Consider the following 27717-nt stretch of genomic DNA (forward strand, 5'->3'; position numbering starts at 1 on the left):
TTTCAGAGAAGTTGCTTGCATTTAGACTGTTGAGTTTTAAATTGTTCTACCCCGCTAAGGAAAGTAGTTTGTGGTGTTACTTAGTGGAATAACAAAAAGATGAAGTTTTGGTGTGGGCTTTCCTGGTGGCTCAGACAGTAAAGAATCTGCCTGCAATGTGGGAGATCTGGGTTCAATCCCTGGGTTAGGAAGACCCCCTGGAGGAGGACATGCCAAGCCACTCCAGTATTATTACTCTGTGCTTACCCCTTCTTCACAAATCACTGAATCTCCTGACTACTCTAAGGGAAGAAAATCATTTTCATGGAACCATAGCACCCCCTTGCAGCCTAATAATTTATGTTTTTAAAATTCAAAGGAACGTTTGTTTAGATCTATGAAAAGAATTGTTAATCTAATAGAATCTGATGTCTCTTACATTCTTGTGACCAAGAAGAGATCTTTGAAAGATTCCACAGAAATTACGGGGATTGGAAGGAGGCATCATCCTTTTTGCAAATAATAGTTACATTACTTGTCTATGGGATGCTGGGGTCTGGGTGCAGATCTTGAACTGTGGCTGAATCCCTGAGCCATCTGTAGACACAGTCAAGAGTAAACTTCTAGCCAGTCAGCTAAGCATGCTCACTTGTTGTGTTACAGGTACTTCTCCCAGCTGCTGGTCTGTTACAGTTACAGGATGTGAAGAAGACTTGCTGTGAATTTTTGGAATCTCAACTTCACCCTGTCAACTGCTTAGGAATCCGGGCTTTCGCTGATATGCATGCATGCACGGACCTCCTAAACAAGGCCAACACATATGCAGGCAAGTGGAATAAATCTCAACTGAATTTCAGACAGGAAGAATCTGGAAATCTTGATTTCTAATATGATTCTATAGTGATTTCTGGAAATTTGTTTCATGATTTTGGATCTGCACATTAAAAAATACATTTAAAATCTTATACTGGTATTATAGCACTGCACAGTTGAAGCATACTCATAGAGTTCTGAATTTTAAAGAAAAACATAAACTGTATATGATATTAGGCCTAAATGATAGAGAAGATAATTTTATGCAAATATTGAATCTCTGTGTTTTTCTTTCACACTGTCAGATTAATAGGGATTAAAAAAAGTGTTTACATATGAAATTAAGTCATTTAATCCCCATTTTATCCCTGCTTTTTGCAACCTTTTCTTGTATCCAAGAAAACAATTTGTGGCTTAAACATTTTCAAAGCAATGAAATCTAGCTGACTGTGAGTAGAGGAGTAACATAGACTCCAACTAGAGGCAGCCCTCTGCTTAGATTAAATGCTGGTTTTCAAGACCTCCTGGTGGCATCCTCTCCCTATAGTGGGTAGAGGCTTGTGGCTGTCCAGTCACAGAGCAAGATTATTGTCACAGCTTTGGGTGTAGCTAAAGTACTGGAGATCAGTGGAGAAATAACTCCAGAAAGAATGAAGGGATGCAGCCAAAGCAAATACAATACCCAGTTGTGGATGTGACTGGTGATAGAAGCAAGGTCTGATGTTGTAAAGAGCAGTATTGCACAGGAACCTGGAATGTTAGGTCCATGAATCAAGGCAAATTGGAAGTGGTCAAACAGGAGATGGCAAGAGTGAATGTAGACATTCTAGGAATCAATGAACTAAAATGGACTGGAATGGGTGAATGTAAGTCAGATGACCATTATATCTACTACTGTGGGCAGGAACCCTTAGAAGAAATGGAGTAGCCATCATGGTCAACAAAAGAGTCCAAAATGCAGTACTTGGATGTAATCTCAAAAATGACAGAGTGATCTCTGTTCGTTTCGAAGGCAAAACATTCAGTATCACAGTAATCCAAGCCTATGCCCCAATCAGTGACTCTGAAGAAGCTGAAGTTGAACAGTTCTATGAAGACCTACAATACCTTTTAGAACTATCTCCCAAAAAAGGCATCCTTTTCATTATAGGGCCTGGAATGCAAAAGTAGGAAGTCAAGAAACACCTGGAGTGACAGGCAAATTTGGCTTTGGAGTACAGAATGAAGTAGGGCAAAGGCTAATAGAGTTGTGCCAAGATAACACACTGGTCATAGCAAACACCCTCTTCCACCGAAATCAGATTGATTATATTCTTTGCAGCCAAAGACGGAGAAGCTCTATACAGTCAGCAAAAACAAGACCAGGAGCTGACTGTGGCTCAGATCATGAACTCCTTATTGCCAAATTCAGACTTAAACTGAAGAAAGTAGGGATAACCACTAGACCATTCATGTATGACCTAAATCAAATCCCTTCTGACTATACAGTGAAAGTGAGAAATAGATTTAAGGGACTAGATCTGATAGACAGAGAGCCTGGTGAACTATGGATGGAGCTTCGTGACATTGTACAGGAGACAGGGATCAAGACCATCCCCACGGAAAAGAAATGCAAAAAGGCAAAATGGTTGTCTGAGGAGGCCTTACAAATAGCTGTGAAAAGAAGAGAAGCAAAGAGCAAAGGGGAAAAGGAAAGATATTCCCATTTGAATGCAGAGTTCCAAAGAATAGCAAGGAGAGATAAGAAAGGCTTCCTCAGTGATCAATGCAAAGAAATAGAGGAAAACAACAGAATGGGAAAGACTAGAGATCTTTTCAAGAAAATTAGAGATACCAAGGGAACATTTCATGCAAAGATGAGCTCAATAAAGGACAGAAATGGTATGGACCTAACAGAAGCAGAAGATGTCAAGAAGAGGTGGCAAGAATACACAGAAGAACTGTACAAAAAAGATCTTCATGACCCAGATAATCACAATGGTGTGGTAACTCACCTAGAGCCAGACATCCTGAACTGTGAAGTCTGGTGGGCCTTAGAAAGCATCACTACAAACAAAGCTAGTGGAAATGATGGCATTCCAGTTGAGCTATTTCAAATCCTGAAAGATGATGCTATGAAAGCGCTGCACTCAATATGCCAGCAAATTTGGAAAACCCAGCAGTGGCCACAGAACTGGAAAAGGTCAGTTTTCATTCCAATACCAAAGAAAGGCGATGCCAAAGAATGCTCAAACTGCTGCACAATTGCACTCATCTCACACGCTAGTAAAGTAATGCTCAAAATTCTCCAAGCCAGGCTTCAGGAATACATGAACTGTGAACTTCCAGGTGTTCAAGCTGGTTTTAGAAAAGGCAGATGAAGCAGAGATCAAATTGCCAACGTTGCTGGATCATCGAAAAAGCAGGAGAGTTCCAGAAAAACATCTATTTCTGCTTTATTGACTACGCCAAAGCCTTTGTTTGTGTGGATCACAATAAACTGTGGAAAATTCTGAAAGAGATGGGAATACCAGACCACCTGACCTGCCTGTTGAGAAACCTGTTTGGCGGTTAGGAAGAACAGTTAGAACTGGACATGGACCAACAGACTGGTTCCAAATAGGAAAAGGAGTACGTCAAGGCTGTATATTGTCACCCTGCTTATTTAACTTATATGCAGAATACGTCATGAGAAATGCTGGGCTGGATGAAACACAAGCTGGAATCGAGATTGCCGACAGAAATATCAATAATCTCAGATATGCAGATGACACCACCCTTACAGCAGAAAGTGAAGAAGAACTGAAAAGCCTCTTGATGAAAGTGAAAGAGGAGAGTGAAAAAGTTGGCTTACAGCTCAACATTCAGAAAACTAAGATCATGGCATCTGGTCCCATCACTTCATGGGAAATAGATGGGGATACAGTGGAAGCAATGCCAGACTTTAATTTTTTGGGCTCCAAAATCACTGCAGTTGGTGGTTGCAGGCATGAAATTAAAAGACGCTTACTCCTTGGAAGGCAAGTTATGACCAACCTAGACAGCATATTAAAAAGCAGAGATATTACTTTGCCAACAAAGGTCCATCTAGTCAAGGCTATGGTTTTTCTGGTGGTCATGTATGAATGTGAGAGTTGACTTGTGAAGAAAGCTGAGCGCCAAAAAATTGATGCTTTTCAACTGTGGTGTTGGAGAAGACTCTTGAGAGTCCCTTGAATTGCAAGGAGATCCAACTAGTCCATCCTAAAGGAGATCAGTCCTGGGTTTTCATTGGAAGGACTGATGCTGAAGCTGAAACTCCAATACTTTGGCCACCTCATGCGAAGAGTTGACTCATTGGAAAAGACCCTGATGCTGGGAGGGATTGGGGACAGGAGGAGAAGGGGACGACAGAGGATGCGATGGCTGGATGGCATTACCGACTCAATGGACATGAGTTTGAGTAAACTCTGGCATTTGGTGATGGACAGGGAGGCCTGGCATGCTGCAATTCATGGGGTCGCAAAGAGTTGGACACGACTGAGCGACTGAACAGAACTGAACTGAAAGTTCACAGGAGTAACCTATAATTTATTTAGCTCTGAGTTTATAAACATTTAAAAAATTCATATTAAAAGTGATTATTAAGAAGTTTCTAATTAAAAAAAATTTTTTTTTTCTAGATGATAAACCTGTTGAAAGATACAGTCCCACATCTCCAGTTTGTTATCTGTGAGACCCAGTAGGAGCAAGTTACTATAAAACCTTCCAAGACTGCTGCCCCTTAGTAAATTATAGGGCCCCAAGTTTCTGCACCCTTCAAATGCAAAAGCCCCTCATCTAAACTCTACTCCACTCTGCTTACTCTGATAACTAAGGAACATAGACACCGGCAAGGCATAGAGTATCTGACAGGAGCTTTATTCCTAGAATCCATATTGCGTTTATCAAAGAAATAGTAGTACAAAGTGGTTAGTTGGGAAAAAAAGTGCTGCAGTAAACCATAATAGGTCCAGTAATTTTGAAATTTATAGATTTCTCTGGGGTTGCCTGATAGGCTTAATTATCCTTTGTAAAATTGTTTCAGTGGGAAAATGTGATCTGAGTCCCAGAATGCTTAATTACAGATAAACTTTTAGAATATAATTTCTGTAAGTTGGGGAATACATATAACATGTAGCAATATTCATATAGTCCTTTTGAGTGGGATGAGGTATTTTAAGAAAACCAAACACAAGTTTGTATTTATTGATGTGTTCCAGTGCAACCAATTCTGTTCTTCAGCTATAGAAATCCATTAGACCCCTTAATTGCTAGACATACTGCACCTGTTCTAAGTGATTTATGTTAGGAAAGCCAAGGAGGCGTTGTGCATTTTTTTTGGATAGTTTTTCCTACATAAAACAATCTCTAGTTAATACCTTTCTTGGACTGCTAGTTGTCCTTCGTACTTGATAAATGTTACTGAGTTTTAAGAGATAGAAAGAGAAGGAATAAAATAGGATTAATGCAAAAAATTTCCATACATAGTTCTCATGCTGTGGTAGAACTCTTAGTTTTACTCATATCAGAACCAACTAACTGTGTTTTGGAAGACAATAAGATTTTATTATTTCTTACTCTTCTTTACAGTTTTAAATTTATTGTAGTATATGACAGAATGTCACCGATTTTCTACTAGAATTACAACACCTCTACATCTTAGTATACAGACTCTTTCTACATAATTATGCCAAAAATTTTTTATGAAAATGTTATCACTTTCAACAAAATTACAAAGAAAATTTGATTTCTCATATTTACACACTATAATTTTAAATCAAAATCTTTTTTTAAAAGATGTACTGCTTTTTATACCATGCATCTGAATCTTAAAATTGCTCAAGTTTCTCAGTAACATTTTACAGCATCTTTTATTATGAAAAGTTGCAACCATGCAGAAATAGACTAGTACTCACTACCCAATACTGAGAGTTGTCAGTTCACGGATAATTTCATTTTGACTATACCCTTCTTGACTTCTCTCTCCTATGTTATTATTTTTTACGTAAACTTTTCAGTGCAGACTAGTAAACATGTAAAGTATGCAAATTAGACATCTACAGCTTGATGAATTTTTGAATTCTTGTATTATTTTGGAGCAATTCAGTCATATTATTTCATCTACATATTTCTTATACTTTTTTTTTCTTTTTTCTTATACTTTTAAAGAAATAAAATTGCAGTGACCAATTTCATATAGTCAGGCTATTTCCATAACTTTGGTGTATTGATAACTAGCTGCAGGAAACTTTCTAAAACAAATGTGCATGTGTACTTCAGTCATGGCCGACTCTTTGCAACCCTGTGGACTGTAGTCCATCAGGCTTCTCTATCCATGGGATTCTCCAGGCAAGAATACTGGAGTGGGTTGCCATGCCTTCCTCCAGGGGATCTTTCCAATCCAGAGATCGAATCCATGTCTCCTGCATTGCAGGCAGACTTCTTTACTCACTGAGCCACCCAGGATGCTCTTTCTAAAATATATAATCCAGTATAATACTAAACTAAAGTAGTTCTTCATAGTGAAAATATCTGAATGTTGTTTATATCTTAAGCAAACAGAAGGTAAAGAAAGAGTCAACAGAGGAAAATACCTAGAGTTCTCTTTTTCTGCCATAATAATTGTTTTTCAATCCCTTCCTTGTTTATTTTTACAATTCAAGCACTTATGTGTCCCGAAGGCCTACCCAGACACCTAAATTGCTTTCAAGTTCAAATTAGAACATGTGAATAGATCTAAGAGAGTGGAGGTGTTTCCATAACAATGGTAATAGATGGAAGTTAAAATCTTAACTTTGTTCCCCATCTGTTAGGCTTTTAAGTAGGGTCTGAGACATACAGGCAAGAAAGAAGGAAAGGAAGAAATAAAGAGCAATAGACAAATTAATGCATACGGAAGTCCATACATACATGGAAAGGAGGGGGGGGAAAGAAGGTTGAGAGAGAGGGTGGGAAAGTGAAGAAAGTTGCATGACCTCAGGGTACTTTCTGATCCAAGGTATCACTGTGTGTTGAGACTGGAGCATCCTTATCCTCTGAAAATTCACCAGGGCTCTGGGCACAAGATCTGCATCATTCCTTTCTCTTGGAGATTGGGAATGAGCTCTGTTGTATTCATTATAGTTAAATTGTGCAGGTAGAATGGAAGAGTGAAGATATTCTATGGGAATATCTGTGAATGGTGCTTGTTTTTCTTAGTATCAGCATCTTTAGAAAAAGTAAAAATGTGGGAAACCAGGTGGAGAAGGTAGGAGGTCTGAGCAGTGCAGGAGAGTCTGCTCTGCCCAGCCTGTTGCCCCTCTCCCTTGGTTTCAGTCCCAGCCCCCACTGGCCCATGCAGTTTTCTAGGGTTGTGAACAGCCTCAAACCATGAACAGTCAAGGGTCACCCAGACCAGCCAGGCAAAATGACCTGTATATTAAACCTGGTATTCTGGACTGTAATCAACCTTTGCTATGTTCTTGAGTGGTTGTTTTCTTAGCTGAAAAGCTGTATGAAATTATTTTTGCTGTATACCTAAAAATGAAAACTTTCACATCTCCTTCAAGAGTGTGGACTTGTTTGGAGAATGCTGGTTTGTGGGCTCTTACTTCTGATGTGTTTTGAGTGATGTCTATATTTAATTCATTCCCCAAATCATTAAGACTTTGAGCATTTTTGCTGGACTGAAAATATAGAGAAGATAAAAATTGAACTTATGACTTCAGGTGCATTTTAATAGTCCCAGTAAAAGATGCTTTTGGAAGTTAGATTTTAATTTGAAATACAAATTTTATTCAGCCTTCTTTGTTGATAAACAAGTTACCAGTGGTTGACTTGTGAGAATTTCTAACAAACTTAAGAGAAGCAATAAATACCAGATTCTTAGTCATTCCAATGTCTCAACACTCACCACACTAAAAATCTGAGAAGCTGCTTAATATAGATTCTAACTGATCTTCGGGGAAATATTTACTATCATTTTCAAACCAGCTGAAACTGAGGAACCTGGCATTCCTCTGTAACAAAGCTACCTGTGAAGAAGTCCCTTTCTCCTGTCTCTGACATCCTTTCAGTTTATTTCTCATTCTTCTTTGTTTGTATATCCGAGGCCTGTCCATGAGCCCCGTGCTGCCCCACTCAGCCTTTCCACTGTGCTTGTGCCGTGATCAAGCATTTTTATATGCTGGATGTTTTCATGTGTGCCCTCTCTCCCGTTATCTTAAATGAAACTTAGCTTTTCCCCATACCTGTATGTTGGGGGCAAACTTCTTTAAGTGGCATTCCCCCTTAAAGAGAGTGACTCACCAGGAAGGTGGGTAGGAGGGTACACTTCCAGACTGTTCCTCTCTCACTGTCACCATCCTCAGTTCTGCACTGGCTGGCTGTCAGCCTGCAACACTCTCTCTGCAGCCTATTTTCTCTCAACGCCTTCAGGCCTCCATTGTTTCTTCCCTCTGCGCTTTGTTTCTCTTGCTGCCAGAAACTTAAAAATCTGTACTGCTGTCTCTCCTGAGACTCCCTCTTCCTACCTCCTTGTGACTACTGTCTTCCTTCCATAAACCCATTTGCCACACAATTCTAGGGTATTTTGAACCTTGTTCCCATTTGGAGCTCCAGGGTATCAACCTTTGTGATGACCATAAACTCTGACCAATGCTGACCATTTCCCCATGCTCTTGTATTTCTTCATAAATCTGTGTTCTCTGGTCCCAATTCTTCCAGTCATCTCTTGGCTGCTGAGCTTAGACCCAGTAGTCAGCCCTTTCAAAACTACCATCTGTGTGCCTGGTATTGCCTGAACTGCTGTGGTAACAGGTTCAGTATGATTTAACCCCTGATTCCATGGAGTTTATTGGCCAGTAATAGTCAACTCACACCCAATTTTAGCATATCCAGATTATGCTCTATGTTCTGTGAGAGCTGATCCCATGACATTTTCTTCTGCTGTCAGTTTCCTTTAGTCATTTTTCCATTTCTCTAATTTAGGCTAGGAATCACTACTTGGGGTAAACATCTGTCTCTTTAAACATCTTAATTAATACAATTAAAGTGTTAGACTAGATAACTGCTAAGTTCCCAACTAGTGCTAGCACTCCATGAGTCTTTCATTCTGAATACTATTAGTTTCTAGGGGGAAAAAAATCCATATATGTATCTCCAGCAGTTCCCATTAACACACAGTTTGGTGAAACCTGATAACAGCTAACTCATCTCAGCTAGAAAAACTGTCAACAAAGCAAAACAGACTGCATGTAGTTAACCAGGACATAGTGAAGTGAAATCACTCAGTTGTGTCCGACTCTTTGTGACCCCAGGGACTGTAGTCAGCAAGGCTCCTCCGTCCATGGGATTCTCCAGGCAAGAATACAGGAGTCGGTTGCCATTTCCTTCCCCAGGGGAACTTCCCAACCAGGGATCGAACCTGGGTCTCCGTGTTTGTAGGTTTCGTGGTAAAGAGTTTGCAGGCAGACTCTTTATAATTTGAGCCACTAGGGAAGCCCTTGTGACAAGTATTAGGCTTGTATTGGCCAAACCAATCCAAAGATATTAGAGTTTTTGTTGATAGTGGATTCAATAGCAATCAATAATGTAATTGTATCTATAAATATGTAAGGTGATTATCTCATTCTCTTCCACCCAGGTCAGATCATATCTATGAAATTGAGTTCATTTTCAATTACATGTTTTAAGAGAGAGTGATGAATTGAAGCACTGAATTCAGAGCCAGGATGATGTTGAAGACCTGATACTAGGAGTAGTTTTACAAGGAGTAGTCAAAGAATTTGTAAAATTCTGAAGAATATAATGTTCTCTGTAAAAGTTTGAGGGAATTTCATGAGAGAAAGAGCTTAACCTTGTTCTGTGGTGAGTATAAGTAGAATCAGTGTTAAAAATTAAGGAGAAAGATTTTAGTGCAACAAAGAAGCTTGTAGTAAATGCTCAAGGGTGATGTGGCTACTTTGCTCTCTGCTGATGTCTGTAAACGATAGCCAGATACCCACTGAATGTGAACATTTTAGAGATTACTCTTTCATACAGAAGTTGTGGTCAGGTCTCTTGTATCACTAAATCTTATGACTTTCCGGAGTCACTATTGAGGATTCCCAGGATTTGAGAAGCAATTTATTTTAGAGGTTATAGAGAGGAGGGGATGGAGGAAGAGGAAGAGAGGAGTTGTTTACTGGGTACACAGTTTTAGATTTTACAGTGTGAGCACTCATAACACTACTGAACTATATGCATACTTAAAAATGATTAAGTATGACTATACATTCAGCAAAAACAAGACCGGGAGCTGACTGTGGCTCAGATCATGAACTCTTTACTGGCAAATTCAGACTTAAATTGAAGAAAGTGGGGAAAACTACTAGACCATTCAGGTATGACCTATATAAAAAACCTTATGATTTTACAGTGAAAGTGAGAAATAGATTTAAGGGACTAGATCTGATAGACAGAGTGCCTGATGAACTGTGGATGGAGGTTTGTGATATTGTACAGGAGACAGGGATCAAGACCATCCCCAAGAAAAAGAAATGCAAAAAAAAGCAAAATGGTTGTCTGAGAAGGCCTTACAAATAGCTGTGAAAAGAACAGAAGCGAAAAGCAAAGGAAAAAAGGAAAGATATTCCCATTTGAATGCAGAGTTCCAAAGAATAGCGAGGAGAGATAAGAAAGCCTTCCTCAGCAATGAGAGAAGCAATGCAAAGAAATAGAGGAAAACAGTAGAATGGGAAAGACTAGAGATCTCTTCAAGAAAACTAGAGATACCAAGGGAACATTTCATGCAAAGATGGGCTCAATAAAGGACAGAAATGGCATGGACCTAACAGAATCAGAAGATATTAGGAAGAGGTGGCAAGAATACACAGAAGAACTCTACAAAACAGATCTTCACAACCCAGATAATCACAGTGGTGTGCTCACTCACCTAGAGCCAGACATCCTGGAATGTGAAGTCAAGTGGGCCTTAGGAAGCATCACTATGAATAAAGCTAGTGGAGGTGATGGCATTCCAGTTGAGCTATTTCAAATTCTAAAAGATGATGCTGTGAAAGTGCTGCACTCAATATGCCAGCAAATTTGGAAAACTCAGCAGTGGCCACGGGACTGGAAAAGGTCAGTTTTCATTCCAATCCCAAAGAAAGGGAATGCTAAAGAATGCTTAAACTACCGCACAATTGCACTCATCTCACACGCTAGTAAAGTAATGCTCAAAATTCTCCAAGCCAGGCTTCCAACAGTACATGAATCATGAACTTCCAGATGTTCAAGCTGGTTTTAGAAAAGGCAGAGGAACCAGAGATCAAATTGCCAACGTTTGCTTTATCATCAAAAAAGCAAGAGAGTTCCAGGAAGACATCTATTTCTGCTTTATTGACTATGCCAAAGCCTTTAACTGTGTGCATCACAACAAACTGGAAAATTCTGAAAAGAGATGGGAATACCAGACCACCTGACCTGCCTGTTGAGAAACCTGTATGGTGGTCAAGAAGCAACAGTTAGAACTGGACATGGAACAACAGACGGTTCCAAATAGGGAAAGGAGTACGTCAAGGCTGTATATTGTCACCCTGCTTATTTAACTTATATGCATCATAAGAAACGCTGGGCTGGATGAAACACAAGCAGGAATCAAGATTGCTGGGAGAAATATCAGTAACCTCAGATATGCAGATGACACCACCCTTATGGCAGAATATGTATAGCCAACATTGGAGCACTGAAATATATTAAATGCTCAAAGGCCTGGAAAGAGAAACAGACAACAATAAAATAGTCTTCAGGGACATCATTACCCCATCTTCAACAATGGGTAATCTTCTAGATTATCAACAAGGAAACTAGACTTCAACCAAGCTTTAAACCAAATGGACCTAAAAGATACATTCAGAACATTACACCCAAAAGTAGCAGTATACACGTTCTTCTCAAGCACACACACAATGTTCTCCAGGATAGACCATAGGCTAGATCATAAAGCAAGTCTTAACAGATTTAAGAAAATTAAAATCAAAGAAGTATTCTTTTTGACCATAGTGGTATAATACTATAAATCAGTAATGGAAAGAAATTGAAAAATTCACAAATATGTGAAAATTAAACAACACAGTCCTGAACAACCAGTAGATCAAAAAAAGGAAATTTAAAGAAAACAGCTAAAGAAGGAGAAATCAAAAAGAAAATTGAAAAATATCTTGAAGCAAACAAAAATGAGACTGTACCATACCAAAATCTATCATTTCAGTTCAGTGGCTTAGTTGTGTCTGACTCATTGCGACCCCATGGACTGCAGCATGCCAGGATTCCCTGTCGATCACCAACTCCTGGACCTTGCTCAAACTTATGTCCATTGAGTCAGTGATGCCATCCAGCCATATCGTCCTCTGTCAACCCCTTCTCCTACCTTTAATCTTTCCCAGTGTCAGGGTCTTTTCCAATGAGTCAGTTCTTTGCATCAGATGGCCAAAATATTGGAGCTTCAGCTTCAGCATCAGTCCTTCCAATGAATATTCAGGACTGATTTCTTTTACGATTGACTGGTTTGATCTCCTTGCAGTCCAAGGGACTCTCAAGACTCTTCTCCAACACCAATTCAACAGCATCAGTTCTTTGGCTGTCAGCTTTCTTTATAGTCCAATTCTTACATCCATACATGACTACTGGAAAAACCATAACTTTGACTAGGACCTTTGTAGGCAAAGTACTGTCTCTACTTTTTAATGTCCTGTCTAGGTTTGTCATAGCATTTCTTCCAAGGAGCAAACATCTTTTAATATCATGGCTGCAGTCACCATCTGCAGTGATTTGGGAGCCCAAGAAAATAAAGTCTCTCACTGTTTCCATTGTTTCCCTATCAATTTGCCATGAAGTGATGGTGTTGGATGCCATATTAGATTTTTGAACCTTGAGTTTTAAGCCAACTTTTTCACTCTCCTCTTTCACTTTCATCAAGAGGCTCTTTAGTTCCTCTTCACTTTGCCATAAGGGTGGTGTCATCTGCTTATCTGACTTTATTGATATTTCTCCCAGCAATCTTGAGTCTAGCTTGTGCTTCCTCCAGCCCGACATTTCTCATGATGCATGTAAGTTAAATAAGAAGGGTGACAGTATACAGCCTGACATCCTCCTTCCCCAGTTTGAAACCAGTCCATTGTTCTATGTCCGGTTCTAACTGTTTTTTCTTGATCTGCATACAGGTTTCTTAGGCAGCAGGTAAGGTGCTTAGTTCCCATCTCTTTTAAGAATTTTCCACAGTTTATTGTGACCCACACAGTCAAAGGCTTTAGCGTAGTCAATAAAGCCGAAGTAGATGTTTTTATGGGATTCTCATACTTTTTCCATGATCCAGTGGATGTTGGCAATTTGATCTCTGGTTCCTCTGCCTTTTCTAAAACCAGCTTGAACATCTGGAAGTTCTCAGTTCAGGTACTCTTGAAGCCTAGCTTGGATAATTTTGAGCATTTCTTTTCTGACACATGAAATGAGTGCAATTGTGCAGTTGTTTGAACATTCTTTGGCATTGCCTTTCTTTGGGATTGGAATGAAAACTGACCTTTTCTAGTCCTGTGGCCACTGCTGAGTTTTCCAAATTTGCTGGCATATTGAGTGCAGCACTCTAACAGGGTGATAGTGGCATAAATATAAACTCGTGGACCAATGGAACAGAATTGAGCACGTGGCAATAACACCCTCATATATAGCCAACCAGTATTTGGCAAGGAAGGTGAAAATATTCAATGAGGGATGTCACATTTCTTCAGTAAATGGTGTTGGAAGGATTGGATACTTAAAAGAATGAAATTGGACCCCTGTCTTACATCACTTAAGGAAATTAACTTAAATAGATTAAAGAGTTATCCATAAGACCTGAAACCATAAAGCTCCTAGATGAAAACAGAGAGTTTTTGTGAAACACGTTGGTGTTGATAGTGATTTTTCAGATATGGCAAAAAAAGCAAAAATTACTACATAGGACTTTATAAAAACCAAAAAGCTTCTGCACAACAACAGAAATAGTTAGCAAAATGAAAAGGCAGCCTACAAAGTAGGAGGAAGTATTTGCATCTAAAATATATGATGATCTCATACAATGCAGTAACAAAACATATTTACTGTTGCCTTTTTGATTATATGAGATTTATTCTGTTAGCAGCTTTCAACTGTGTAATGCCTTATTGTTAATGGTAATCACCACTCTATATGTTAGATCCCCAGAACTTATTCACCTTATAGCTAGAAGATTGTCCCCTTTGACCTAACCCCTCCAAGCCCTGTTAATTGCCCCAATCTACGGTGTTTATATTGATTTGACTGTTTAAGCTTTCACATATAAGTGATATTTGTCTTCATGTGACTTATTTCACTTAGCATGATGCCCTCGAGGTCCATCCGAATTGTTACAAATGGCACAGTTTTCTTCTTTGTTCATAAGTAATGTGTGTGTGTGTGTGTGTGTGTGTGTGTGTGTGTGTGTGTGTGTGACATCCTTTTTCATTCATTTGCTAATGGACTCTTAGGTTGTTTCCATGTTCACTGGAAGGACTGATACTGAAGCTGAAGCTCCAATACTCTGGCCACCAGATGCAAAGAGCTGACTCATTGGAAAAGACTCTGATGCTGGGAAAGATTGAAGGCAAGAGGAGAAGAGGGTGGTAGATGATGAGATGGTTAGATAGCATCATTGACTCAATGGACATGAATTTGAGCAAGTTTTGAACTGTGGTGTTGGAGAAGACTCTTGAGAGTCCCTTGGACTGCAAGGAGATCCAGCCAGTCCATCCTAAAGGAGATCAGTCCTGGGTGTTTATTGGAGGGACTGATGTAGGATGAACTGGTTGGATGGCATCACCGACTTGATGGACATGAGTTTGAGCAAACTCTGGGAGACAGGATAGGTCAGGGAAGCTTGGCGTACTGCAATCCATGGGGTTGCAAAGAGTTGGACATGACTGAGCAACAACAATATGTTCGCTATTGTGAATAACACCACAGTGAACATGATAATATAGATATCTCTTCAAGTAGTGATTTCATTTCCTTTAAATAAATACCAGCAGTGGGTTTGCTAGATCATACGGTAGTTCTGTTGTTAATGTTTTAAGGAACCTCCATAGTGTTTTCCACAGTGGCTGCACCAGTTTACCATTTCTGTCAGGAGTGTAGGAGAGTTCCCTTTTCTCCACATCTTCACCAGTACTTGTCTTTTTTGATAATAGTCATTCTAACAGTTGTCAGGTGATATCTCATTGTGGTTTTGATTTACATTTTCTGATGATTAATGATGTTGAGCATCTTTTCATGTGCTTGTTCGCCATTTGTATATCTTCTTTGCAAAAACATCTGTGCAGATCCTCTGCCTATTTTTTAATCAGATTTTTGTTTTGTTTGCTGTTTAGTGGTAGGAATTACTTTTATATTCTTAACATAGTACACCTAATCAGATGTATGATCTACAAGTATTTTTTACCATTCCAGTAGGTTGCTTTTGCACACTGATTATTGTGTCTTTTGATGCACAACATTTTTATGTTCAATATGGTCCCATTTGTCTAGTTTTGTTTTGGTTTCCTGTTCTTTTGTTGTCATATCTAAGAAAAAATTGCTAAATTAAACATCATAAGGTTTTCCCCAGTGTTCTGTTTTAGAGTTTTATAGTTTGGGGTCTTTAGGTTTAGGAACTTAATCCATTTTCAATTAATTTTGGGGTATGGTATAAGATTAGAGCCCACCCTCATTCTTTTGCATGTGAGTATCCAGTTTTTCCCAACACTGTTTTTGAAGAAACTATTGTTTCTTCTTTTAGTGGTCTTGGTATCCTTATCAAAGATCATTTGGCAATATACACAAGGGTATTGAAAGTTGTACTTTGAAGAGTACACTATGGAGGTTCCTTAAAAAATTAAAAATAGAACTGCCATATGATCTAGCAATCCCACTGCTGTCACCCTTGCCCTTCATCACCTTCACTCCCATCCCCTTGTAGAGGTAATTACTAGTATTAATTTTTGAATTTTATGTTCTGTTTTGTGGGGTGAGGGAGGATAGATAATCTATGTACATGGTTCATATAACAATACAGCACACACCTTTCTTGCTCCCTGGCCATCTTGGTGGCTGCTCCTGGTTGGGGGCTTCCTGCTCCTAAGGTAGAAAGACGGTGGCCACAAAGGAGATGTAAAAGTCACTGGGGTCAATCAACGCTGTGCTCCAATTGTTTACAAAAAGTGGAATGTATGTAGTTGGGTACAAGCAGACTTTGAAAATGTTCAGACAAGGCAAAGCAAAACTGGCCATCCTTGCCAACAACTGCCCAGCCTTGAGGAAATCTGAAACAGAGTACTGTGCCATCTTGGCCAAAACTGGTGTCCGTCACTGCAGTGGTGATAATACTGAATTGGGCATAGCATGTGGAAAATACTACAGAGTATGCACATTGACTGTCATTGATCCAGGTGACTGATATCATTGGAAGCATGCCAGAACAGATTGGGGAAAAATAAATTGTGTATAATTTTTCTTTAACTGGCTGGAGATTTTTTTTTTTTTAAACAAAGTGTACAACGCTATCCATTGAAAAAATGTTTCCACATCTGCCCTCTATTTCCCTCCTCCTTAGGTATGCCCTCCTCTGTAGGTTGCTGGTTTTGTTAGTTCTTTTTATAGTTTTCCAATGTATGTTAATCTATAGTGTTATCCTTCCCCTTTCTTACACAAAAGGTAGCTGATATACTGTATACTCTGTTCAGTACCATTTCCCTGCCTCAAGTTGGCAATATTTCCTAAAGCTCTTTTCAAAGCATGAGCTTTCCTATGCTTTTTTTATAGATGAAGAATATTCCATTGTGTAATTTTACTATTTTTAATCAGTGCCAACCAATGAACTCTTTTGCCATTGTTAAAAACAGTGTTACAGTGAAAAACTTGGAATGTGTTATTTCGTAATTAGTAAAGTGTGTTTGTAGGATGAGATTTCATTATTGCTGTCTGTAGTGAAGTGAAGTTGCTCAGTCGTGTCTGACTCTTTGCAACCCATGGACTGTAGCCTGCACCAGGCTTCTCTGTCCATGGAATTCTCCAGGCAAGAATACTGGAGTGGGTTGCCATTTCTTTCTCCAGGATCTTCCCGACCAGGGATCAAATCTGCGTCTCGCGCATTTCAGACAGACGCTTTACTGTCTGAGTCACCAGGGAAGCCGTCTGTAGAGCCTGTACTAATTTATGTTCCTACCAGCAGTATGAAATAGTACCCTGGTTCATAGTAGGGATTTATTTTGTTTTTCTGTTTGTTTTCAGTTTGCTCTTCATGGTTTTGTAGCTTGAGGCCAGAGAAGAAATGTTCATATATCGTTTTTATTTACAGTAGTGGTATTATTAGAGCATTTGACAATAGAAGCTAAGCAACAGAAAGACAAATACTGACTTGTACAAAGAGTGCTGCTGTTGCTGCTGCTGCTAACTCGCTTCAGTCGTGTCCGACTCTGTGCGACCCCATAGACGGCAGCCCAACAGGCTCCGCCGTCCCTGGGATTCTCCAGGCAAGAACACTGGAGTGGGTTGCCATTTCCTTCTCCAATGCATGAAAGTGAAAAGTGAAAGTGAAGTTGCTCAGTCGTGTCCGACTCTTCGTGACCCCATGGACTGTAGCCTCCCAGGCTCCTCCGTCCATGGGATTTTGCAGGCAAGAGTACTGGAGTGGGTTGCCATTGCCTTATCCACTTGTATAAAGAATATAAAATAACAAATAGTTAGCCCTAACCATTTTCTTGCCTTTCTTCCTACAGAGTTCCTTTGAACAAATTTCTACCCAAACATGTTTTCAGTTGCTTTTGGTGCCTAGAAATTTGAACATGCATAAAGGAATCATTAAATTTAGAACTGTTACTATCAGTCATGCCAGGCTTATGTTATTTCAGTGTTTTGGAAACATATTGCAAGATTTTATTCATTCGTTAAAGGTATTGATAGGAAACCATACTTTTTTTTTTTTTTTAATATATATTGGAGAAATGGCTTACTGTATTGTTATTGTCTAGCACTGATAGCTTACAGTGAATGATGTCAGATTTGTGATCTCTGCAAAAGATTTAGCTTCAGGCTTGATCACTCAAGAATTTTTATGTAGCAGTTTTATTAAAGTACAAAAAAGGACAGAGAAAGCTTCTGACACAGACATGAGAAGGGGGAGAGGGAGTGGCCCACTGGCTAGTCTTATCAAGGCCTTATATATTTTCACAGACTCATTCCCATAACATACATCTTAAATTAACAAGATTAGAACTAACAATAGGAAGGTTTTACCAGACCCATTCCCACAATATACATTTTAAGATAACAGTATTAGTCAGAAGGTTCTTCAGAAGGAGAAACAAGTACTCCAGGAGGATACATTGTTACATAGTTTCAGTTCAGTCCCTCAGTCCTATCCCACTCTTTGCTACCCCATGGATTGCAGCACACCAGGCCTCCCTGTCCATCACCAGCTACCGGAGTCCATTCAAACTCATGTCCATTGAGTCGGTGATGCCATCCAACCATCTCATCCTCTGTCGTCCCCTTCTCTTCCTGTCTTCAATCTTTGCCAGCATCAGGGTCTCTTCAAAAAAGTGAGCTCTTTGCATCAGGTGGCCAAAGTATTGGAGTTTCAGCTTCAACATCAGTCCTTCCAATGAATATTCAGGACTGATCTCCTTTAGGATGGACTGGTTGGATCTCCTTGCAGTCCAAAGGACTCTCAAGAGTCTTCTCCAACAACACAGTTCAAAAGCATCAGTTCTTTGGCGCTCAGCTTTTTTTATAGCCCAACTCTCACATCTATACCTGACTACTGGAAAAACCATAGCCTTAACAAGACGGACTATTGTTGGCAAACTAATGTCTCTACTTTTTAATATGCTGTCTATGTTGGTCATAACTTTCCTTCCAGGAAGTAAGTGTCTTTTAATATCTGGCTGCAATCACCATCTGCAGTGATTTTGGAGCCCCAAAAAATAAAACTGCCACTGTTTCCACTGTTTCCCCATCTATTTGCTATGAAGTAATGGGACTGGATGCCATGAACTTAATTTTCTGAATGTTGAGCTTTAAGCCAACTTTTTCGCTCTCCTCTTTCACTTTCATCAAGAGACTGTTTAGTTCTTCACTTTTTGCCGTAAGGGTGGTGTCATCTGCATATCTGAGGTTATTGATATTTCTCCCAGAAATCTTGATTCCAGCTTGTGCTTCATCCAGCCCAGCATTTCTCATGATGTACTCTGCATATAAGTTAAATAAGCAGGGTGACAATATACAGCCTTGATGTACTCCTTTTCCTATTTGGAACCAGTCTGTTGTCATGTCCAGTTCTACCTGTTGCTTCCTGACTTACATACAGATTTCAAGAGGCAGGTCAGGTGGTCTGGTATTCCCATCTCTTTCAGAATTTTCCAGTTTGTTGTGATCCACATAGTCAAAGGCTTTGGCATAGTCAATAAAGCAGAAGTAGATATATTTTTGGAACTCTCTTGCTTTTTCAATGATCCAGCGGATGTTGGCAATTTGATCTCTGCTACCTCTGCCTTTTCTAAAACCAGCTTGAACATCTGGAAGTTCACAGTTCATGTACTGTTGAAGCCTGACTTGGAGAATTTTGAGCATTACTTTACTAGCATGTGAGATGAGTGCAATTGTACGGTAGTTTGAGCATTCTTTGGCATTGCCTTTCTTTGGGATTGGAATGAAAACTGACCTTTTCCAGTTCTGTGGCCACTGCTGAGTTTTCTAAATTTGTTGGCATATTGAATGCAGTACTGTCACAGCATCATCTTTTAGGATTTGAAATAGCTCAACTGGAATTCCATCACCTCCACTAGCTTTGTTCCTGGCTAAGCTTCCTAAGGCCCACCAGACTTCACATTCCAGGATGTCTGGCTCGAGGTGAGTGATCACACCATTGTGATTATCTGGGTCATGATGATCTTTTTTGTATAGTTCTTCTGTGTATTCTTGTCACCTCTTAATATCTTCTGCTTCTGTTAGGTCCATACCATTTCTGTCCTTTATTGAGCTCATCTTTGCATGAAATGTTCCCTTGGTATCTCTAGTTTTCTTGAAGAGATCTCTAGTCTTTCCACTTCTGTTGTTTTCCTCTATTTCTTTGCATTGATTACTGAGGAAGGCTTTCTTATCTCTTTGTTATTCTTTGGAACTCTGCATTCAGATGGCTATATCTTTCCTTTTCTCTTTTGCTTTTCACTTCTCTTCTTTTGACAGCTATTTGTATGGCCTCCTCAGACAACCATTTTGCCTTTTTGCATTTCTTTGTCTTGAGGGCAGGCTTGATCCCTGTCTTCTGTACGATGTCCATAGTTCATCAGGCACTCTGTCTATCAGATCTAGTCCCTTAAATCCATTTCTCACTTCCACTGTATAATCATAAGGGATTTGATTTAGGTCATACCTGAGTGGTCTAGCGGTTTTCCCTACTTTCTTCAATTTAAGTCTGAATTTGGCAATAAGGAGTTCATGATCTGAGCCACAGTCAGCTCCCGGTCTTGTTTTTGCTGACTGTATAGAGCTTCTCCATCTTTGGCTACAAAGAATATAATCAGCCTGATTTCAGTGTTGACCATCTGGTGATGTCCATGTGTAGAGTCTTCTCTTGTGTTGTTGGAAGAGGGTGTTTGCTATGACCAGTGTGTTCTCTTGGCAAAATTCTATTAGCCTTTGCCCTTCTTCATTCTGTACTCCAAGGCCAAATTTCCCTGTTACTCCAGGTGTTTCTTGACTTCCTACTTTTGCATCCCAGTCCCTTATAATGAAAAGGACATCTTTTTGGAGTGTTAGTTCTAGAAGGTCTTGTAGCTCTTCATAGAACCATTCAACTTCAGCTTCTTCAGCATTACTGGTCGGGGCATAGACTTGGATTACCGTGATATTGAATAGTTTGCCTTGGAAATGAACAAAAATCTTTCTGTTGTTTTTGAGATTGCATCCAAGTATTGCATTTCGGACTCTTGTTGACTATGATGGCTACTCCATTTCTTCTAAGGGATTTCTGTCCAAAGTAGTAGATATAATGGTCATCTGAGTTAAAATCACCCATTCCAGTCCATTTTAGTTCACTGATTCCTAAAATGTTGATGTTCACTCTTACTGTCTCCTGTTTGACCACTTCCAGTTTGCCTTGATTCATGGACCTAACATTCCAGGTTCCTATGCAATATTGCTGTTTACAGCATCGGACCTTGCTTTTATCACCAGTCCCATCCACAACTGGGTATTGTTTTTGCTTTGGCTCCGTCTCTTCATTCTTTCTGGAGTTATTTCTCCACTGATCTCCAGTAGCATATTGGGCACCTACTGACCTGGGGAGTTCATCTTTCAGTGTCCTGTGTTTTTGCCTTTTCATACTGTTCATGGGGTTCTCAAGGCAAGAATACTGAAGTGGTTTGCCATTCCCTTCTCCAGTGGACCACACTTTGTTAGAACTCTCTACCATGACCCATCCGTCTTGGGTGGACCTACTTGGCATGGCTCATAGTTTCATTGAGTTAGACCACACTGTGAACCATGTAGCTGAAACTCGAATACTTTGGCCACCTCATTCGAAGAGTTGACTCATTGGAAAAGACCCTGATGCTGGGAGGGATTGGGGGCAGGAGGAGAAGGGGATGACAGAGGATGAGATGGCTGGATGGTATCACCAACTCCATGGGCATGAGTTTGAGTAAACTCCGGGAGTTGGTGATGGACAGGGAGGCCTGGCATGCTGCGATTCATGGGGTCGCAAAGAGTTGGACACGACTGAGCGACTGAATTAACTAACTGAACTAACTGTGGACCATGTGATTAGATTGGTTAGTTTTGTGTGATTGTGGTTTCCAGTCTGTCTGATGGAGAAGAATAAGAGGCTTATGGAAGCTTCCTGGTAGGAAAGACTGACTGAGGGGGAACCTGCAGTCTTATTCTGATGGGCAGGGCCATGCTCAGTAAATCTTTAATACAATTTTCTGCTACATAGTTTAAGATGAGTTGTTTTGTTGTGTAACTATCAGCTCTGGTCTTAAAGAAAGTTAGTCTTAAAGATTGTTGTCACTACAACTTAGAGTTTAGGAAAAACACATGTTAAGTGATTAAAGGAAAGCAATGTAGCAAAAAAAAACATTTTTCCCTTTCTCCATCTTGAAAGCCCTGGACCCCTTCCTCCTTGAGGGCCCCAGACTCTTTATCAGCCTACCTAACAATTAGCTCTCAGCATTAACTGACTAACATTTGTGATCTCGTCTCACCCAAAGATGTTCCTTTTGAGATGGCCAGGAGACTCCCTTTATAAGTGTGGTTTGGATTTTATATGTTCTTGTAACAACTTTGTAAAGCTGCTTTTGCCCTTTCAAGTTTGACAACAGGGTTTTTTGTTTTTGTTTTTTTCTTCAGCAGATATAGAATTAAACTTTTCTATTCAAATGACAAGGCTTGCCTTACTTTAGTTCAAGATAATTGTTTATAGGTACTTTAAAGCAAACTACTCTCGATTCTCTAAAGCATTTTGAGGCATAAAGCTGAATTGTGGTGAAGTGTGGCTGGCTAACAGGGCTTCAGGTAGTAATGAATCTGCCTGCAATGCAGGAGACCCAGGTTCAATCTCTGGGTCAGGAAGATCCCCTGGAAAAGGCTAATGGGCCCATTGTGGTTTGCATATGTCTGTGCACCTGCACAGATGTCCCGTTTTTCTGTACATCTTTTGCATTTGGATCCTTTGCATGTGATAATACTACTCTATATATAGTTGTCCTAACCCACAGTCAAAAAGAAGGATGGTATCATGGCAACAGTGGAACTATCATCTTCAGCATAAGGTTTGAGAATGACGGTGGAGATAGTCGTAAAGAACCTGCTTGCCAATGCAGGAGATGTAAGAGACTCGGGTTCAATCCCTGGGTCTTGAAGATCCCCTGGAGGAGGGCATGGCAATCCACTCCAGTATTCTTGCCTGAAGAATCCCATGGACAGAGGAGCCTGGCAGGCTACTGCCCACAGGGTCACAAAGAGTTGGACATGACTGAAGCCACTTTATACACAAACTCACACACTTATACACACAAACACACACATAGTAAAGGTAGTAGATTAAAGCACACCCTAATGTATTTTAGAGAAGAGTTTATTAATACATTATTTAGATGTGCTGTATGTGTTCTCTTGGCTATTCATTAATACTTTCTCATTAACTGAGTAATAATTAATTCCTTCCTCTGTTCTCAGTTTCCAGTCGTACTTTGTCAGAAGCTTGAATCACCAAACTGTTTTTCATGAAAAAAATTTTTCTTATAGTACAAGGGGTTGCAAAGAAGTAAAGAGACATGTTACATGCTTTTGAAAATAATATAATAGGCTCGGATACTGCTTTTTTTGTAGATATTAAAAAAATTATTGGAATATGATTCCTTTATGATGTGTTAGTTTCTTCTTTACAATGAAGTAAATCAGCTGTATGTTTACATTTACCCCTTTCCTCTTGGACCCCCACTCCCTGACTGACCCCTCCCAGGTTCTTACAGAGCACCAGGTAGAGCTTTCTGCGCTTTGTAGCAGCTTCCCACTTGCTATTTACATGTGGTCAGTCCTAATCTCCCAGTTTGTCCTACTCTACCCTCCCTCCCCTATCCACATGGCGTTTCTCTAGGTCTGTGTCTCTATTCCTGCTTTGGAAATAGGTTCATCTATACCATTTTTCTAGATTCTATGTGAAAATGTTAGTTGCTCAGTTTTGTCTGACTGTTTGTGGCCCCATGGGCTATAGCCCACCCGGCTCCTCTGTCCATGGAACTCTGCAGTCAGGAATACTGGCGTGGATTGCCATTCCCTTCTCCAGGGGATCTTCCTCACCCAGGGACTGAACCCGGGTCTTCCACGTTGCAGGCAGATTCTTTACTGTCTTAGCCACCAGGGAATATATATCCATGAATATGTGATATTTGTGTTTCTTTTTCTGACTTACTTCACTCTGTGTGACAGGCTCTAGGCCCATTTATGTCTCTACAAATGACTCTATTTCGTTTCTTTGGTGGCTGAGTAATAGTCCATTGTGTGTATGTACCACATTGTCTTTATCCATCATCTGTCGTTGGACACTTAGGTTACTTCCATTTCTTGGCTATTGTAAATAGTGCTGCAGTGATTGGGGTACATGTGTCCTTTTGAATTATTATTTTCTTGGGGTATATACCCATTAGTCGGATTGCTGGGTCATAGGGTAGTTCTATGTTCAGTTTTTTAAGGAACCTCCATACTGTTCTCCAAAGTAGCTGTATCAGTTTGCCTTCCCACCAGTGGTGTAAGAGCATTCCCTTTTCTCCACACCCTCTACACCATTTATTGTTTGTAGACTTTTGATGATGGCCATTCTGATCCATGTGAGGTGATACCTCATTGTAGTTTTGATTTGAATTTCTCTTATAATTAATGATGTTGAGCATCTTTTCATATGTTTGTTGGTCATCTGTAAATCTTCTTTGGAGGGATGTCTATTTAGGTCTTCTGCCCATTTTTTGACTGAGATGTTTATTTTTTTGATTTTGAGCTCCATGAGCTGTTTGTATATTTTAAATATTAATCCTTTGTTTGTTGCTTTGTTTGCAACCTTCTCACTGTGTCCTCACATAGCATTTTCTCTGTGCATGTCCCTCTTTTTATAGTGACACCAGCCCTATTCATTTAAGGCTCTCTTGTTACCTCATTTAAATTTAATTACCTCCTTAAAGGATCTATCTCCAAATACAACCATATTGAGGGTTAGGGCTTCAAAATATAAATTTGAAGGGGGGACGTAGTTCAATTCACAGGAACAATCCATAATGTTCAGTAATGAGCCAAGAGATATCCTAGGAGTAGTGCTTTGATTGAGATTTAGAATAGGCAACTGGACACTTGTTATCTAAAACTGGGGGAGATAAAGCATGAAGGGCTGGCTTACACGTCTTCACAGGTATGAAGGAGATGTAACAGAATGGGTCACACTGGATGTGAAGGCAATCAAAGCAAGGTCTTCAATAGATAGAGTCCTTCACTTTTCAGAAGTACCTGGGGAACAGGGAGATGGAGATGTTGCTGGTATGATTATACAGTTTCCCCTCACAACACCTCAACTTTCTTTTATTCCTACCTGATTCAGTGGTCCTAGGAGTAGGGCTGCAATTACAGGGGCCAGAAGCAGGGCTAATTCCTAAGCAAGAAACTTTAACTCTACTTTTAAACTTTTACACCAGAATTCCTAAAGGCCTAATGACAGGTTGTGTGTTCACCTCATCTGGCAAAATTGGGGTTGACAGTGAACACAGCTATATTACCTAGTGGTTGTGATAGACCACTAGAATGATACTCTGTGTAAATGAGAGAGGGCTGAAGGGGAAGCATTTGGTAGACTGGTGTTGCTCCTGGCAGCCTGAACCAGCACAGTGGCCACACTTTGAAAAGTGTCCCTTCCAGAAGTGGAAAAGTTTGGGTCAAATTCAGTGATAAATGGAGAAAAGGAGAAATATAGCTGAGAGTTCATCTTTCAGTGTCCTATCTTTGTGCCTTTTCATACTGTTCATGGGGTTCTCAAGGCTAGAATACTGAAGTAGTTTGCCATTCCCTTCTCCAGTGGACCATGTTTTGTCAAAACTCTCCACCATGACCCGTCCGTCTTGGGTGGCCCTACACGGCATGGCTCATAGTTTCATTGAGTTAGACCAGGCTGTGGTCCTTGTGATCAGTTTGGTTCGTTTTCTGTGATTGTAGTTTTCATTCTCTCTGCCTTCTGATGGATATGGATAAGAGGCTTATGGACAGGGAGTTGGTGATGGATAGGACGCCTGGTGTGCTGCCGTCCATGGGGTCACAAAGAGTCCGATATGACTGAGTGCTGGACTGAACTGATAGCTGAGAGTAAAAGAATGAATAAATAGGGCATACAACAAGAGAAGTCATTCCATTGGTGCCCTGAGAGGCTCAAGGTAAGAGATGATACTGTATCTTAATTCAGTTTTGGCAGATGTTGCAAAGAATGCAGCCATATATTGCCAAGACTGCTCCTCCTTTTGGAACCTGAGAAGATGAAAGCCTGCAAACCGAGTGACTTTGCTTTGGGAGATCGACTGAACCAATTGTTGATGACTGAGTAGGACTCTAGTAATGTGCCAGTATCTTTTGAGTATTTTACTTCAGAAAGAACACTTCACAGGACATCTACTCTGTTTACAAATTTTAAATCTACAGTGTATTATGTTGACCATATAGTGTTGTATGTAAGTTACATCTGTCGTATCATACAGTGTATCATAATACAATGTATTGTTGCTGAGGTTATATTTCTGTTGATGGTCAAATATATCGGGGAATTGAGTTAAAGGCTTTTCAGGATATAATACTGATGGCAGAGAGTTCCCTGGTGATCCAGTGGTTAGGACTCTGCTCTCACTGCTGAGGGCCTGGGTCTGTTGTTGGGGAACTAAGATCTCACAAGCCACTCAGTGCAGCCAAAAAATAAAAGAGATGGCAAATGAGTAGTTTGAGGGAAAACTGATTCAGCTATCCATCAGCTAAGTTTATTATAAAGTACAAATAGAGGTAGATCAAAGAAGAAGTTGGTATACAAATACAAAAATGTATGTAATGGCTTTATAAGATGGGCTTGTTTTTTACTGTTGTCATGTGTCATATAAATGCTATACTGAAAGTAGATTCCCACATAAATATATTTTGCTCTCAAAGAGCCTTCGGTAAAGGCCAGGTACAGATTGTGTAGTAAGATTCGAACCTCAGGCAGAGAAATGTCTCTTCTTTGCCTCAGTTTCTAGGAGGTAATCTCTAGACCCTTGGAATGTTATGTTGATAGGAATGTCTTCATTTACCCCAAGGCCTTGTGATAGTAATTATGTAAGTAGATCAGTCAGTTCAGTTCAGTCGCTCAATCGTGTCCGACTTTTTGCGACCCCATGAGTTGCAGCACGCCAGGCCTCCCTGTCCAAAACAAACTCCCGAAGTTTACTCAAACTCATGCCCATTGAGTCAGTGATGCCATCCACCCATCTCATCCTCTGTCATCCCCTTCTCCTCCTGCACCCAATCCCTCCCAGCATCAGGGTCTTTTCCAATGAGTAATCTCTTTGCATGAGGTGGCCAAAGTATTGGAGTTTCAGCTTCAGCATCAGTCCTTCCAATGAACAGCCAGGACTTATCTCTTTCAGGATGGACTGGTTGGATCTCCTTACAGTCCAAGGGACTCTCGAGAGTTTTCTCCAACACCACAGTTCAAAACCATCAATTTTTCGGTGCTCAGCTTTCTTCACAGTACAATTCTCACATCCATACATGACCACTGGAAAAACCATAGCCTTGACCAGACGGACCTTTGTTGGCAAAGTGATGTCTCTGCTTTTTAATATGCTATCTAGGTTAGTTATAACTTTCCTTCCAAGGAGTAAGCGTCTTTTAATTTCATGGCTGCAGTCACCATCTGCAGTGATTTTGGAGCCCAAAAAAATAAAGTCTGACACTGTTTCCACTGTCTCCCCGTCTATTTCCCATGAGGTGATGGGACCAGATGCCATGATCTTAGTTTTCTGAATGTTAAGCTTTAAGCCAAATTTTTCAGTCGCCTCTTTCACTTTCATCAAGAGACTTTTTAGTTTCTCTTCACTTTCTGCTGTAAGGGTGGTGTCATCTGCATATCTGAGGTTATTGATATTTCTCCCTGCAATCTTGATTCCAGCTTGTGCTTCTTCCAGCCCAGCATTTCTCATGATGTACTCTGTATATAAAGTTAAGTAAGCAGGGTGACAGTATACAGCCTTAACGTACTCCTTTTCCTATTTGGAACCGTCTGTTGTTTCATGTCCAGTTCTAACTGTTGCTTCCTGACCTGCATACAGGTTTCTCAAGAGGCAGGTCAGGTGGTCTGGTATTCCCATCTCCTTCAGAATT

At 40.1% G+C, this 27717-nt stretch overlaps 1 protein-coding gene and 1 pseudogene across 2 annotated transcripts in view; both read left to right on the plus strand.

Annotated features, from left to right (window-relative positions):
- Window positions 1-27717, plus strand: part of KLHL2 (kelch like family member 2) — a 157995-nt gene that overhangs the window by 84507 nt on the left and 45771 nt on the right. Inside the window, exon 1 of one of the 2 annotated variants that reach the window (XM_043483823.1) lies at window positions 623-805. The exons of the other annotated variant lie outside the window; for it this stretch is intronic. Within the exon in view, the coding sequence (XP_043339758.1) occupies window positions 760-805 (46 nt within the window). The 5' untranslated portion in view covers window positions 623-759. Of the gene's footprint in view, window positions 1-622; window positions 806-27717 lie in introns of those variants that run through there. 2 annotated transcript variants of the gene reach the window in all.
- Window positions 11587-17156, plus strand: LOC122423266 (annotated as a pseudogene).

This window comes from Cervus canadensis, chromosome 1 (genome assembly GCF_019320065.1).
Source record: "Cervus canadensis isolate Bull #8, Minnesota chromosome 1, ASM1932006v1, whole genome shotgun sequence".
Lineage (NCBI taxonomy): Eukaryota > Metazoa > Chordata > Mammalia > Artiodactyla > Cervidae > Cervus > Cervus canadensis.